At 35.3% G+C, this 17,617-nt stretch overlaps 1 protein-coding gene across 1 annotated transcript; it reads left to right on the top strand.

Moving 5' to 3' along the window:
- Positions 1-28: 28 nt before the first annotated feature.
- LOC145693997 (beta-1,3-galactosyltransferase 4-like) lies at positions 29-16,763 on the top strand. Its single transcript, XM_081770141.1, has 2 exons — positions 29-548; positions 15,761-16,763. Exons 1-2 carry the CDS (start codon positions 464-466, stop codon positions 16,516-16,518), a joined length of 843 nt encoding a protein of 280 aa, XP_081626267.1. The 5' UTR covers positions 29-463; the 3' UTR covers positions 16,519-16,763.
- The last annotated feature ends 854 nt before the right edge of the window (positions 16,764-17,617 follow it).

Below are 17,617 nucleotides of genomic sequence, written 5' to 3' on the forward strand. Positions count from 1 at the left end.
CCAACTAACTTCTAACTTGCTTACTTATTAGTCAGGAGGTTTATGAAGTTGAAATTCATGTTTTCACTTGTGTGTGTTTCTTTCTGTTTTCAATTTCTTATTTTTGGATGATTTTGACTTGACTTTGTTGATTCTGACTTTGAGAAAGTGAGATTGTTTATTTTCATTTCTGGAAATATACTAACTTCGATTACTACAAATCTTATAATTTTTATACAGCTTAATACGCCTAAATAATTTACATTACAGTTATTCTACCAACCTCACCTACAATTTCGTTCAATATGAAGCGGATTTTTAATTTGTAGTAAAATAGACAAAATATTAATTGAAATGCCACCATTAAATATCAGATACGAAATTCCGGAGTTTCTTAAAATAAAATAATAATAATAACAGTTTTGCTTTACTCGCCAACACGGTGAAAAAGAAGAAGAAGAATCCTGTTTAAATTTTCACCATAATGGCGAAATCGGAGAAATATATAATTTATATAAGGAACGCCGTCATATGTGTATTCTTAATTTTGGCTCTTTTTGTATTCATATGTAAGTACGATTTTCTCTAGTTTATGCCTGAACTTAGTTAGGTGCAAATTAAGGATAGTTTGTCAAATTAAAAAATAAACATTTTCCTTTCAATGTCTTCCATTAAATGATTAACTAGGACGCTTTGGACTGTTATTATCCTGGCATATGACAAAATAATTGCATACAGATTGATAATATGCGTGAAAAATCATATGTTTTGGAAATAATTACATGATATTCTGTTATATGTAATTATCTCATCATGGAAATTCACCATGCAGAAATTCTCTCGTGGTGCCTTAGAAGCTAGTTTCATAATTTAGCTTTTTTTTCATGGCTGCAGATTTACTTTACGAGGAATTCCCCTACTGGCAGAAAAATATGTACGAACGTATGACTAAAAACTGCTCTGAAAAAAAAAAAAAAAGCAAACTTGTGCTAGTTCTTTACTAAAAGTGAGAATACTAGTTTTGCGAGGGTTTGAGTGTAGCCCGCTCCCCCCAGTGACTTTTAACGAATCATAGTTATTCTAACGATTCATATTCATAATGAATCGGTATCGCATGTTATAAAGATTTAAGATGTAAATCTTGTGGTAAGGAAGCTTTAGTATAAGTAGTGGTAGTAGTAGGGTATAGTAGTAGTAGTAGCGGTAGTAGTAGTAGTAGTAGCAGTAGTAGTAGTAGTAGCAGTAGTAGTAGTAGTAGTAGTAGTAGTAGCAACGGGTTAGAAGCCCCGCAGGGGTTATTCGGTTCTGTTCTCGATATAAGTAGTAGGTAGCAGTAATAGGAGAAGTAGTAGTAGTAATAGCGATAGTAGTAGTAGTAGCAGCAGCAACAGCAGTAGTAGTAGTAGCAGCAGCAGTAACAGTAGTAGTGACTCTTCCAATTCCACTGACAAAGAACTAGGGGGAGCTGGCGATACACAAGCCTTTGCGAGTTAGGACAGACGCGCAGGAAGCTGGCCCAAACGGTAGCATGTGGTTAGCACGCATGAAGCATGCGCGTCAGGAACGGAGGATATGTGTTTATAAGAGGATAAGGCAAGAAAACACAATCCAACTTATGTTAGGAAGCAGACTAAAAGCAAGAATGTTATCTAACCGAGTCACGCAGGAGCGTAGCATTGATCTGCACAGAGGTGAATCGCAGGGAAGTGGGCAACGAGAAGTATGCTCATAAACGAGAATAGTGCAAAAATACTTAATATTACGAAAACTTCATATGTTGGACCACTCGCAATGGTTTCACACTTATAACCTTAAAGTTTAAAAGTAAATACAGGTTTCATTCAACGTGCAGAAATACTCCACCGGTGAAAATTAGTATATCACACAGTCGCCTTTGATATGCAGTTGTTCCTCTTAAAACTAGGTCTAATATAGCCTTCGCAATGGTTTCACACTTGTACAAACGAAATACTGGCTTCATACATATCTTTGACGTATTTGCTTATGGCTAAAATTAAGTTCGTTAGGTACTGTATTTTGTTGTATATTCATGATCAAAAGTTTCTTGTTTACAGTATATTAAATTTTCATATACACATAATTTCATGTCTTTTATTTAAAACCGCTTCAAAAATGCCTCTTCGGACCATAAACAATTATGTAGTTATCAGAGACGTAATTTGAAACCTTCTCAGGGAACCCTTCTAACTAGACGAAGAAATATTTACTTTTATATTTTTTAAACCATTCAAATGCGTGTATATTCATTTCAATTAAGGCATCGTACACCCAAATTTTACTTTTCAAGCTGCAGTAAAACCAATCTTGCCTTCCCTCACTGTGTTATCATATCCGTATCACTCAGTTGAAATTTGTCGAGTATTTGCAGGGTCTTAGCCAGGCTCGAAGAACTGGCCAGAGCAAGAGGGCAGGAATTCCTGCCGGGGCCCTCTCTCTCTCTCTCTCTCTCTCTCTATATATATATATATATATATATATATATATATATATATATATATATATATATATATACAGTGTGTCCGTAAAATCGCGCAACCCAAAGTTTGAATGCGTATATCTTTTGATCTAAAAATGATAAAGACTTGGGATTTGAAGCAAATGTAAGCATGTTATACGTAGATATTTTCAAGATCACGACCAATGCTGGAACTTGTAGCGTTTCAGTATAGTAACGAAAGAAATTCCCGTAAGTGTAAAATAAATAATGTGGAAAATGAAGCAAATCAATATTCAGTTGCAGAAAACTGATTTCTTGAGGGCGAATTCCTGTGTATATGTACAGTATGCATCAACATTTATCCATTGGTGGGAAAATGTGACAAGGTCGATGCAGTGTTGCCATATAAAAAGACTAGTTAATACAAGTCCGTAAAATGGGTGTTTTTTTGACAGAAACCCGGCCCATGGTAACAGGATTGTCGTAAAATTATTGTAACAGGTGTGTTTGTATACTACCTAGTTTGTATACTTTGTGAGAGTCCTACATGCTACATGCGAAGGGAAGATGAGGCTCTCCAAGTAAGGCCACTGCCGGGGACCTATACTTTCCAGTTCGAGACTGGTGTCACCCTCAACCAATTCTACTAATTTCTTTTCATCTCCGACCAGAGTCTGAAATAAATCTTTTGTATTGAGGTCCTTAATACGTACGCAAAATTTGTCGATGTTTCGTTCAGTGTAATACCCTACAATCAGTTCCACTGATTACTTTAAATTGGCTATATATCTGTAATTAGCCATTTCCCACCAAATTCGCAGATAAACATTTTCTTGTATTGAAGTCTATAACACATACGTGAAAATTGTGAGTTTATTCCCCGAACACGCTATATAAACATGAATATGACAATGTTTGACAGCGATCTCATCGTTGACAACTACACAGATTTTGATAATTTTGTACTAGACCTGACTAAGACCTGACTTAGGTTTTCAATGTGTTACTTTCGTTGACATGCGTATCCTTAGTGAAGAGTATAGGGGTTAACATTTACGGGAAGAATTGGAAAGTCCATGGTATATGTAAAGTTTGTGAAATGAACCTTGTAATTAGAACTCAGTTATCAAATTTAAAAAATGCATTTGCTAACGGAGGTAAATGAGACGAAAATGTTTTACTCAGAATAGAGTCCTACATGAGTCATTCAAGTTAGGAAGATGAAATTCGTATGTGTCCAGAGTATCTCAAAATATCAAAATGGCAAAGAGATCTTTTGAGTTCTTGTTTCGCTTGGAAAGCGACGTTGTCTATTATTTGTACCTACACGGGAATACGGCTGAAAACGTCGAAATGCATTTTCGACTATACTTAATACCTAACTGTAGGAAGGTTTTCAATCATCACTGCAATTGAAAAGGTGTTCTAAGGGATGTGAGTTCACATTTATTGGAAAAAATGAAGTATATCACAAGCCTGTCAAGTTCTTATCGTAATAAAATCCTCGTTACAAATAAGTGGATATTTGAACTAAGTTCTTCAAAATTACGCTTTTAGATGACTCTCGTTTATTTTTATTTATTTATTTATTTTTACATTTAAAATCGACATAGTCTGTTTTTTGTGGTGAGATCGCGAAAAACTGTTTACCCTTTTGAAACGAATGTTGGAACATAGAAGCATTTTGATCTTGTCCCATTGATTATCAGGTGTCCTGGGAGAGTAGGAGACTTTAAACGATATGACAAAATTAGCTACAGTACGTTATGGTTTTCATAAGTACACTTTCAGCGAAATGCATATTAACTTCTATATAGAAGAGGCTTCCTGACATAGCACTGATAGCGGAGAACGAAAAGGACCTGCAGGAAGCACTTTCAAACTTGAACGACCAACTGGAAAAAACATGCAAACTGAAGATAAATAAGAAGAAAACCAAAGTGATAAAGTGAACAAGAGCAGGACAGGAAGGGGCAAACCTATGGATAGATGGAGAGAAAATTGAAGACGTTAAGACGTTCCCCTATTTAGGAACTCTAATATCCTCGGACGGAAGGAGTGAAAAAGACGTAAGTTCCAGAATCGTAACGTAGGCTAAACAAGCATTCAATAGGAAAAGAGGACTGCTAACATCAAGAAATGTGTCGTTGGACGTTCGAAAACTATTTATTAAGACCCTAGTATGAAGCGTGGCGTTTTATGGATCGGAGACGTGGACAATGAAAAAAAGCTGAAAGTATTTGAAATGCGGTGTTGGCACAGAGTGCTGCGCATATCATGGAGCGAAAGTAAAAGGAACGAAGACGTACTAAAGGAAGCTAATGAAGGACGATAGATCATGAAGATAATAGGAAAAAGAAGAAACAACATACTAGGCCATCTTATTCACACTCCGATTGCATCACTGTGCTGATAGAAGGAAAGGCAGAAGGAAAACCAGGAAGAGGAAAAACAAGGATAGAATGTCTAGATGCAGTTACAAAGAAGAGACCTTATGAAAATATAAAACAGCTTTTCCCCAAGGGAGAGAAAAGTTTTAAAATTTCCGTGTTGCCCGTCAACCTATGATTGAGGTGAACAAGAAGAAGAAAGCGGTAGTAAGGGTATATATGAAGGACAGTTATTTCAGGTAGTAATAAAAATTAAAATTATTTTGGATAATTTTATTTTGGATAGAATAAAATGTTTGAAGCATTGGAAGTGCAATTTAAATATACTTATCCACTACCTCGATCTGGATTTGTATAATGTTATGTAAATCCTAAGGAGAGAAGATGGGAAGTCGTAATTTATGCAAAAAAATTTAGAATGCCATCAACAAGAAAACAACAATCATTTTAACCCATATATGCCTTCTTCTTTTATGTTTTGTGTTTTGATTTATTTTGGAAAATAGATATTGTTAGTGAATTTAGTGTCATTTCTTTTTGCTGATCTCCCATTGGCTAATTATAATACGGAGTCAAAAACGACCCGGGGGTAAATATAATCTTTAGCAATAAGAAAGTACATAAGTGGATCGTTTTCGACCCGGGCGGGCTTATATAGATTAAATATTTTCCACAAATATGCCATTTTCAGCAGTGTTGCAAACTTTATCAATGTTTATTATATATCCGGAAGAGTTTGAGGTATCGAACTGTTGCAAACGACAAAATAATTTATACGTTCATTGCCAACTATACATGTTACTAGATATGGTACTTATCTAAGATTTTTTGGAAACAAAGCCTTTCAAACAAATTTTTAATCCCTTGTAACTTCGTTATTAGACCTCTATGCATTCGAAACAAGTCATACCATGATTATGGCATCCGACCCTAAGGTACTTTTAATGTACATTATCTTGTGCATTTCCGTTGTATTGTATGCGTGATAGAGACTACAAAACTTTGCGTGTTTTTGATACTATAACATCCTTAGTTCGCAATACCAAATAAGTGTTGTACTTCATTTTATGTTTTCGTTTGACATGTTGATTCGAAGTGTGTAATAATCTGACATAGTTCCATTTGAAAAAAATATGACTTTATATTGGCTGAAGCACTGTTCGTTGGATGTTTCTGTTTAACATCTGCAAAGATGTCTCCCGTCTTATAGGTTCGTCGTGCAAAGTTCCGTTTCCCCCCCTCTTTTGGTTTCTCCGTTAGACGATTAGACATTATAAATGATACACCCTGCATATTAGCTTTATTTCTAATTCTGATATCGTTTTTCTTCCTTCTTTTTCTTTGTCAGTCATTATTATAATTTTCCATAATCTGTGTGAATATTTAATTATGTTAATTATTTTTTTAAGGAGCGAATCATAATTCAATGATTTTCCAGTGCTCGTCATTCATGCCTATTTGTGATACAAACTTAGAATTGGCGGAATTGTAGATTCACCCGTGATTAGCTGTTTAGAATTTTTTATTGATAGGTATATTTTTATTATATAAAGTTTACTTATATTATTCAAAAAATACCTATTGATACATTATATTGATAATTATAATGATATATCATTATATATGTATGTTATTTTTAACATTGTTTTTAGGTTTAAAATACTGTTAAAAATTCTAATAATATTTATATTATATAAAAATTTTAGATCCCGTAACAATTCCAGAGATAACGGAAATATACAAAATGATGTACAAAGAATCAATGCATTACATTGTATACGAAATTCCAGATAACACTGTGATGTGCAATGTGATATAATTCATTGCACATCACAGTGTTACACGTGATGTAACGTTCATATAACAGTACTTGATGGTAGATGTGGCTAAAGTGGAATGGATTAACTATTTAAGATAAAAAAAAACTTCTTCCATAAGAGGAGCAGAGGGGGAATGATTTAAAAATACAAGCTGCGTTTCCCCGCTGAATTGCTAAACTGACTCTCTGTATTAAAAATTGTTTACTCCGCGGATGTCCTGTTTTCACAACCAGCTGTGAACCAATTTGTTTCACTAGATTCTTTGCCTCTTCGCTGATAACACCCATTGTTTCAACAGCAAAGGGAATGAAAAAATGGTCCTCTTTTAAGCTTTTATATTTGAAACGTTTTCGTCTGCACGCTGTTTCTGCCGCACTTCCAGCTTCCTTAGATGTTGATACGATATGAGAAGCTGCAAAAGTATCAACACAAGTGACATCCCACACTAGACATTGCCCATTTTCCCAGGGGATTAACGTAATGCCACCTGGTCTTTTCCCATCATGCCTTTGATAAACCTGATGGTTGTAAATTGAAGGCACATCTATGCAGGCCAAAGCACGCTTTAGGATAGGCCTATCGTTTAATTCAGCGTGACGGGACACTCTGCCTGCGCTTTTGGGACAGCTCAATGGATGCAAACACTTCATTGACTTGCTCCCGACAAATGCATGTCAATTTTTTACACATGTTCATGCTAAGGCGTAGAGCAACACAAAGACGAAGAGAATTGTTATCCATGAAAGTTCCAATATTTCTCGATGGAATTGATTGCAACCATGCGTCAGATTCTTTTTCTTGTAAGGCCTTAAAACGAGCTACCGGTACGTCAAATACATTATCCAAAAATAACTCTTGTTCAATAATTGATTTTAAGATTATTTTGTCCCAGCTTTTCTGTACTTCCAATGTGGATGGTATATGTTGTCCAAATAAGAACTTCCATATGTCAATTTCCTCTATCAAGTGATGAATGACCACATCATCAACGGGAATGTTAAGGATGTTGAAGATGAGTGGTCTCACCCCATAACACGAGGAAACAAATAGAATACATTTTCGTAATTACTATGTGGAATATTAAGCATGTGAATTTTGGGACTTTCCATTGTTGACAACTTTGACTTTGTTGTTTGCTTTATGTTCTTGTTTCTATTATAAATGTAAACTGAAAATGAAATACGTGCTAGGTGCCAAAAATGAAAAAGTTCGGTTTAACGTCAAAACGTGGGCTATGTGCCTAACACTGTTCAGTGTAAAACGGACATCTAATATTCACTGTGGAAGTAGTTCAAATAATCGCCAGAAGAATGCGCGTGAGTCTATGTCCGACAAAGTTCTGAAGTAAAATCTGGGTTTTTTTACTCATTTTCATTTTGGCACAAAGCCAAGGGCGCCGATCCTGATGTGGACCCCCTTATAGTATTAAGAATATACAATATTTGACATAATTTGAATGCAATTTGTCTTAAAAATCCTCATATATGCCTTCTGCATCTGAATGGGGGGGGAGCAAATTTACAGAGAAATCGGCGCCCTTGCACATGTCAGTCTACAAATGTTTTGTTATGAACTATTCTGTAAATAATATATTTAATACAATTCGTTCCTTCCATAGTTGCACTTTCCGCTTATTACGCTATATATATTTGATCGAGCTTTTATTTCTCTGTTTTTACGAATAATATCTTTATAATTGCTTTTACTTTAAAAGTTCTTCTATCGTTGATTAGTCATTAGTCATTAATCTTCTGTCTCTGTCACAAAACTCCTGCTGCTATTATTTACATTGAACTTCAAATAGATCAAAACTAGAGGCAGCTTGTGTGGGTGAAAAAAAAAGTAAAATATTATGGCTTGAAACTAAGGGAAGCATCCTTACCTAATACAATTGTTGTATAATAAACAGAGCCGTAGCTAGAGATTTCGGCGCCCGGGACAAAGTAGAATTCGGCGCCCCCTACACTCACCACACCAAGCTTTTTGGTCTTTCCTTCTTTCTTTGTGCGTATAAGAGAAGTTGCTTTTGTTGTTACGTTATGCTGATTTCTTTTATCAAGTTTATTGGACAGACTATTGCAATAGTCAGAAGAGATCATTATGTATTCTTTTACAAGTAAGAGCTGTTTTCAAGAGCAAGGGCGCCCATCAAGGGGGGCAAGGTGGGGCGCTCGCCCCCCTAGAGGAAATTGTATTTCAGGATATCGAAAACCCAATAGAATTTTTACATTATTTACAGCAAAATATGAAACTATATTTGAAACGTCGTTTATACTTGCATCCCCCCCCCCCTTGGAGCTAGAAAGATGGAACAAACACCACTCGCAAGTTCTGGTACAACTGAACACAAACAAAAGTCCACCTAATTGCAGCACCATGCATAGTTTTGGAGACATAGCATGAAACATAATCCAAACATTTAGAATTTTCCGGCTACGACCATCGTCACACACTTGCTTTCTTATAATTTTTACCATGTTCTCACTTTTTTATCCTTGTAATATCAGTCATTATTTTCTTGCAAAACTTTATTCACATACAGAATTACTTTGTGGCATAAGCAACAATTTTTAGCACTTTGCCCTCCTGAAATATTACGCCCCAAAATTGGCATCAAAATCACAAACTTCTACATTCGTACCCCCATAAATCTACGGTGTCAGTAGTATCATAGCCGTGGATATTTCTGCAGACTATTTACATGCAGTATTATTCAGCACCAAACATATGAACCTCTCACTTTATGCCATTCCAAAATACAGCCCTTAAAAATGTAATTTTCTGCAGTTTTTCTGGTGATTTCATCTATTGTTTTGCAACTCTGCATATTTATTTAGACGCAAAACTTTATGTTTTCCGTGTACCTCAGTCCCTCCTCTAAATATTGGTTTTTGTTTGGCGTTCGTCTGATTGATACGTCGTGAGCAACTTTAGCTTTCGTAAACGCTTGCAAATGCAAAAATTGGCATTCCACCGACAACAAAGATGGCCGCCATTTAGGAACACTTGTACATACGACAACATGAATGATGTTATTGACCTTCCCATACACACGGCTCGTCACACTCAATTTTTAATAATTTTCGGAGGTGGTCGAGGAACCTTTTTCACCATTTTTGGACCACTTCAGATGGATTGACCAGTAATTGTAAACTTTTGTAATTTTATTCTGTATGTGACCACGCAAATAGCATTTTAATTTCGATTATTTTAATATCAGTATTTAAGTGGGCTGAATATGTTAATGATAGACTCTTAGGGTCGCTGATATGATATTATTGCTTTACATGTACATACCCCAGCAGAAGATAAGTATGACGATATAAAAGACATTTTTTAAGAAGAAGTATCACGGGTATTCGACCAAGTCCCGCGATAATATACGAAAATTCTAGTAGAGGATTTAAATGCGAAAGTAGGGCGACAGGATATTTTCAAACCGGTTATAGGTAAAGAAAGTCTGCATAAAGAAAGTAATGACAACGGCATTAGTTTCGTGAACTTTGGAACATCTTATCGTGAAGAGTACAAAATTCCCACATCGCGACGTTCATAAATACACATGGACCTCGCCAGATTGAAGAACACACAATCAAATTAATCACGTTTTAGTAGATAGAAGACAGTGTAGCATAATTGATGTTCGGTCGTTCAGAGGACCCGACTGTGACATTGATCACTATCTAGTAGCAGCGATAACCATAGAGACAGATTATCGTTGAATAAAGAGAATATTCAACATCTGAAAACGAAGAGGTTTAGTTTTAAAAAATTAGAGGAGAACCAGGCACGAGGGGTATACCGGATTGAAGTGAAATAAATTCTCGTTTTTAGAAGGTTTTGTGAGCAGTAATGTTGAGGATACTTGGGTTTCAAATTAGAGATCGCATTAAAATTTCAGCAAGAGAAAACTTGGGGCACGCGGAAATACGTAGGAACAAATTATGGTTCGACGAGGAATGCATCAAACTAACGGAGAAGGAAAAATAGGTCACACTGCGTTGGCTCAAAATCCGAACGATATAACTAATCTAAATTTCGTTGACATCAGACGGGAAACTTCGAAAATATTTAGAAGAGACAATCGCGAGTTTCTGAAAGCTTAAATTAATGAACTTGAAGGTAATAGTAAAAGAAAAAATTCGAGATATGATCAAGAGCTTCAACGAATTTAAGACAGGGTATCAACCTCGCGCGTATATATTAAAGAGAGACGACGGAACAATTCTTACTAATACAGATAGCATCCTAAATAGGTGGAAAGATTTCTTTAACGATTTGCTTAACGCTGCCGAAAAGTAATGTTCGTGGGAAAAGGGAAATGCACACAGCAGAACCATATACTCTTATTCCGGAGCATAGCCGAGCAGAAGTAGAAATCGCTATAAACAAATTATTGAAAGCCAAATCTCCAGGTGTAGACGAAATTTCAACTGAGTTAATTTTAGCTGAAGGCGAAACATTATGGAGCAAGATACACAAACTCGTTCTCTTTATTTGGAACGAGAAAAAAATTGCAACAAGAGTGGAAAGAATCAATCATTGTTCCAATTCACAAGAACTGCGACAAAGCGGATTGTAATAATTATGGAGGCATTCCTCTTGGGTTAACACCCTATAAAATCCTCTCAAACATTTTATTAACAAGAGTAATCACATACGCGGATAAAATGAGATTATCATTGTGGATTTAGACGAAATCAATCAACTATGGACCAGATATTTACCATTTGACAAATACTCAAAGGAAAATCGCAATACAATATCCCGGTACATCAATTATTTATTGATTTCAGAAAGGCTTATGATTCTATTAGGAGATAAATATTATAAGTAATACAACATTCTTACAAAATTTGGAATACAGAAAAAGCTAGTTAGATTAATTAAGGTGTGTTTAAACGAATCCCAAAGTAAAGTCCGAGGAGGAAAATTGTTGTCCACGAGATTTTTCATCGAGAATGGTCTAAATCAAGGAAATGCGTTGTCAACATTATTATTCAACTTTATCCTAGAGTATTCTATAAGGAAAATCAAAGATAGCAACCAAGGCCAATGGTATTCACCGGGTTATGGCGCATGCTGGTGATGTAAATCTCCTAGGAGATAATAGGAGAGCAATAGAAAGAAATGCAGAGACAATATTAAATACTTGCAGGTTTAGAAATACAGAAAAAACTAAATACATGGAAGTTCGCTGGGGTCGTAATACTGCAAATTATGAATGCGTCAAAGTATCCAAAAATATCTTCCATAAAGTGGATACTTTCAAGAAATTAAAAGTCGACTGAAAGCAGGTAATTCGTGTTGTTATTCAGTTCAAAATCTTTTGTCGACGCGACATCTGTCGAGGAATTTGAAGCTCAAAATATATAGAACAATAATAATGCGTCTTGTTCTGTATTGTTGCTAAACATACTCGCTTATTTTAAGGAAAGAACGCAAATTGAAAGTATTTGAGAATAAAATCATGTGACAAATCTTCGAACCCACGGGGAAGGCAATCGGGAATGGCGGAAGTTTCATAACGAGGAACTGCATAATTTACATCCTTTACCAAAAATTATTAGAGTCGTCAAATCTAGGAGGCTCGGGTGGGCAGGTCATGTAGCCAGAATGAAACAAAACAGGATTTTTTTAAAGGTTCTGACTGGAAATTTAACCGGAGAACGTCTATTAGGAAGACCTAGACGCAGATAGAAGACAATATAAAGATGGATCTCGCAGAAATAGGAATACAAAGTAGAAACTGGATTTAGTTAGATAAGGACAAGTCATTGGAGAGGTTTTATGAACGTGACATTGACCCTCCGGGTTCTATAAGCCATAGAGTTAGTTAGTGAGTTCTTTTAAGGTAAAAATATTTTGTGAAATATATCGGAAACTCAGAAGTAGATAGATAAAACACAGCACATCTGACACGTATGCACAGAAAACATATCCTGGCGATACAACTAGTTGAGGGAAAAATGCTCCCAATAAATTCCTTCAAATTGGAAGCATTTCATATGTCAACGGAATAAAAAAAAGCGCTGCCAGTGATTAGTCTTTGAAACTGACGGGTTACAGTTCTGCCATTTTACGCCCTTCTCAACGATTTGAATATGTTATTATTCCCCTTGTTTACCTTCATCTTATATATAAAAGAGAACGTACAAATCCTTTGTTAGCTCATCACGCTAATACGGCTGAACCAATTTCTTTCATTTTTGGGGGGTTATTAAGATTTGGACCCTAGATGGTTTTTATCATATCACTTTAATTTTCAATTACCAGTGTCTTGAGATAATTGACCATTCAAGTGTCCATAACGTACAAATCCTTTGTTAGCTCATCATAGCTAAATCTAACCGTATTTATATGCAACCCACATGACCGTGTCACTCGGCGGGTTAACATAAATGACAGGCGATATAATGTTAACATTTACTCCAATCTTCTATGGTTTTTATCATATCACTTGAAAGCGATAAAGTAAAAATTATCTAAGTAACAAAGTTTATTGCGTTCCGGGGTGACCCCAGCGAAGCGGGGTGAACGCTGCTAGTTTTTAATATTTCCGCTTAAAGAGCAGCTTGCGTGTGTGTGTCTTCATTACTCTCATTTTCATACCTTCATTCTCATCATCGTGATTAATCCGATTGGTTAGAAAAGCGTGATTAACCATCATCATCACAACGCCAAACACTTATTTGAGACTTTGACCGTTTCCGATCTTGAAAACGGTCCTGCGCACATTACAAGTCATTAATCTACACCTTGTATATCATATCATTATTAACAAATCATATATAATAACTTTCTTTAAGGGGGCAGACTACTAAATATTTTTGAAAAACTAATAATTTTTCTTTTGCCAGTTTTTCGAAAGTGGAAAAAGGTAATAAAATGTAACTTACCACAATAATATATAATGTTATTCTACACCCGAAAATATGAATCGGAAGAATTTTCAGTGTTGCCATCCATAGAAATTACAGTGTGACCAGAATTTGAATTGCTCAAAAATCTAGGTAAGGGCAGCGACTAAAAAAATGAACTCAACGGTAATTGATGACTTATCATGCTGTCTATGTTTCTTGTTTACTTATTTTTTAAATAATGTTTTTATTTATTTTGTAATAACATTTATTTTGTAATAATTTATGTAAGTTTTATAAAATAAATAGAAATATTATTTAAAAAGTAGTAAACAAGAAACCTAGACAGTATGATAAGTCATCAATTACCATTGAGTTCATTTTTCTAGTCGCTGCCCTTACCTAGGTTTTTGAGCAATTCAAATTCTGGTCACACTGTAATTTCTATGGATGGCAACACTAAAAATTCTTCCGATTCGTATTTTCGGGTGTAGAATAACATTATCTATTATTGCGGTAAGTTACATTCTATTACATCTTTCCACTTACGAAAAACGAGCAAAAGAAAAATTATTAGTTTTTCGAAAATATTTAGTAGTCTGCCGCCTTAAGTAATAAGTAAAAATTTGTTGTGACTGTTCTTGAAAATGAAGGGTTGCGAGCGGAGCGAGCAAGAAAATTTTTAACAAATGTACTTCTTTGCAAACCGATAATATTGATTTAATAGGGGCGCCGATTCTTTTACGGGGCTCCGCGTAGTTTACTCTTTTCCAACATCTTTTCTTTCTTCTTCCTCGTTCGGTGCACCCTTGCTATCTGCGCCCGGGTCAACCTCCCCGCTCGCCCCTCCCTAGCTACGGCTCTGATAAAAAATATCGGTTACTTCATTAGCTAACTTTTCCTCTCTTGAATTTAAATGATAAAACAAATTTTTAACGGTATGATACACCTAACGATCCACCTCTGACCAACACTTAAATGTATCCACATTCCTGAAGTAAGTGGACCCATGACACACTTCTTTACACCAATTTCTTTATGTTGCTGTAGAAGGTAAACATATGCTAAGCTATTGGATCGGGACAGAGTAATACGTTAGAATGGGGGTCATTTAACAATTGCAATCAAATTAACTTCTCATGACCTTAAGAACGAACCTAAAACAAAAAACTCAATTTTCGGAGAACACACAGTTTAACATTGGCAAAGAGTCAACAGTTTATCGTCCACAACTCGATGATCGTTCATATTTTAGGAAAACTTCAACATTGAAAACCATCCAGTATATAATGCACTAGTTCTCGGCTGTTTCGGAAATTCTGTAACAGGCTTAATAAGTGAATTCAGGCTTGTTATTTGGCAAAACATGTTGAAACCATTGAATATAGCTTAAGAGTAATCAACAATGGATGGAATGAACAAAACAGATCTAATCAAGTGTATTCAAGAGATCTTCGATGAAGCAGCAAACTCAGAGCCTGAAAATCTCCTGCTACTTAAACAATGGAGTCCGTTCATGATACAAAACGGGTATAAGCGTGACGCTAGCAGCTGATAAAATAGTCATTGTTGAGAATCTGCCTGCTAGTAGAACTAATACGGCTAGACTAACGTAACCGTTGGGGGATTTTGGATTTTGACTGTAAAAGAATTATATGAAGTCACCTCAGTACCATTTGAAATTTGTAATAAAATACGAATATATCTGTAAATTCCAAAGAGACAATGGAACTATTCTTCAGTCAATCTGGCACGACCAATTTAGTCCATCCCGCTACATTGGCTTGTTCAATATGCTTACTACAAACCTAAATATCGAACACATGACGAGCATATCCACTACGAAAGCCTCGTGAAGTTTGGTTCAGATTAGCTTCACAAACTGGATTCCGGTTAGTTTCAGGCACTGCATCGACGAAAATGACTTTTTAACTAAATTTGGAATGCAATTTATTCTAAATCATTAAATAATAGTTTTCCGATATCCATTCAATAAATTTATAGTTTGTTATCATGATTCAAATGTGAAGCCAATGGTTCTGTACTCGTTTCCTGTGATTAATATTTCTTATCCAAAGTTTCAGTTTCTTAGCTCCCCATATTTTTTTAGGTCAAATCGAAAGCTCATTATGAGTTCTTTTCGATTGCAATTATGAAATCAGCCCCATTCTGACCTATTACTCCGCCCGGTCCAGAGTAAGTGTAATTATTGTTATTCGCCCCACAATTTAAAGTAAATTACTTCTTTTACAGGGTTCATATGGAGAAGCGGCTATGGAGCGAAATTATTAAAGGACAAACGCATGCCAGGCTATGACATTCTTCCGGAATCATGTCCTAATAAGGGTAGTAACTTGAAGGCTGCAATTTTTGTTATGTCAGATCCATGCCATGCAGGCGAACGATACATTATTCGCAAAACTTGGGCTAATAAAAATAATATATCTACAACAATTCAGGTATTTTTTGTTGTTGGAAATCCTGACAAAGATTGTTTAGATTCTTTCGAGGATGTTTCAAGTTTCATACAAGTAGAAAGCAAATATTTACATGACATCATACAGGGACGTTTTGTGGATGATCAGAATCATGTAACAGTGAAAACATTTTCTATGTTGAAATGGGTTCACAAATACTGCCCTAATGTACCACTTGTGATGAAAGTGACTGATCATACGTATATCAAAAATATCAGTCACTTGATCAAGACATATGGACATGAAAACTTTACAATATTTGGAGATGAAATGAATCGTAAAGACGAAGATTCTAAGTATAACATATCTGAAACTCAACAAAAACGAAATATATTCGCACTACATGTTGAAAGCCCGTTGTATATGATAACACGAAATATAGTTGAAGAGCTATATAATGCTGCAGTTGACAGAGATTTCTTTGAGACAGACGTGCTTTTACATTTACGTGCTCTAGCACACCCGATCATTATTTCTTTAGAAAGAGCACAAATAGTTCCCTTGCAAACATATACTGAAAGAAATCTAACATAACATCACTCTACTCCATTCTTTAAGTTCAAATGACATACTGGAGTTTCATAAGAAATTGCTATTAGATGAACTTAGTGTCAAAGTTATATCCATAAACTCAGCTACTGCTTTTTTGTATATGTATTATTACTAAATTTATTGTATACTACTCTTCTTTACTTGTATTGGAAACTAAATATAGTTTAAAATTTTCCAGTGTCGGTATGTAATTATGACCATAAACGATATTAAATTCATGCTGAGAAGTAAAACATGTATGTTGTTTGATTCCATTTAATCTACATTGCATGCAAAGGAGAAAGTAGAATAGGTGCATATATTTCAGGTGTCTACCGTATCGTCATGAATACCGTAAACATGATGGTATGTTAGCCAAATCTCAACGTTGGCCCTAGGTTATCATTCCCTGCTTGGGAGAGTATTTGCCAAATCAAATTATTGGATGACCAACATAACCTTAAATCTATGTTGAGTCAACATATTTTAGACTTCCAAACTATCCTATGCATTAGTAACCGAAGACTTATACAAATTTTATGTCAACAAGTATCAGAGGAAAAGAGGTACAACATCAAGAAACGGTTTTCATGAATCGTTTTATCAGCCCGAAAATACGTAGCGTACCATTTCATATCTTAACACTGTATTAATACCGGAATTCGCTGAAATTCACAGGTTTCATCTCTGATTGCCATAGAACAAATGAAGTAATATATAATGGCAAGCAGTTTCTTAGAATACGACTAGCATCTGAGTCTGAAGAAAAGGGTGACCCAAAAGTAAGTATACAGGTCAGTATTGATCAGTTCATTGCATTTTGTACCATTTCTTATTGTTATCCATAAGGTAGACTTACTCTCTTTATTATTTGTTCTTAATGTGTTTTACTTACACCTTAAGCTTGGAAGAGCCGAAACAAATAAACCCATAAACTAGAATGTTATACTTGATCAATGCAGGGGTTTATACCTACTTTCGGGCCACCGATCCCAATATCGCTACTAGAAACAGAAGTAGTAGAAATTTGTTATTATTGGTTATATTATTGATCTCCATAGCAAAGAGGTAGTACAAAACAAAAAGCTTCTCTTAATTCAAA

Source organism: Thermobia domestica, chromosome 9 (genome assembly GCF_964235325.1).
Source record: "Thermobia domestica chromosome 9, izTheDome1.hap1.1, whole genome shotgun sequence".
Lineage (NCBI taxonomy): Eukaryota > Metazoa > Arthropoda > Insecta > Zygentoma > Lepismatidae > Thermobia > Thermobia domestica.

Bases quoted from the DNA above. Each gene is read 5' to 3' on its own strand.
- LOC145693997 (XM_081770141.1), top strand. From the start codon at position 464: ATGGCGAAATCGGAGAAATATATAATTTATATAAGGAACGCCGTCATA. The intron at 549-15,760 runs GTAAGTACGATT...CTTCTTTTACAG, and splicing joins GGCTCTTTTTGTATTCATAT to GGTTCATATGGAGAAGCGGC.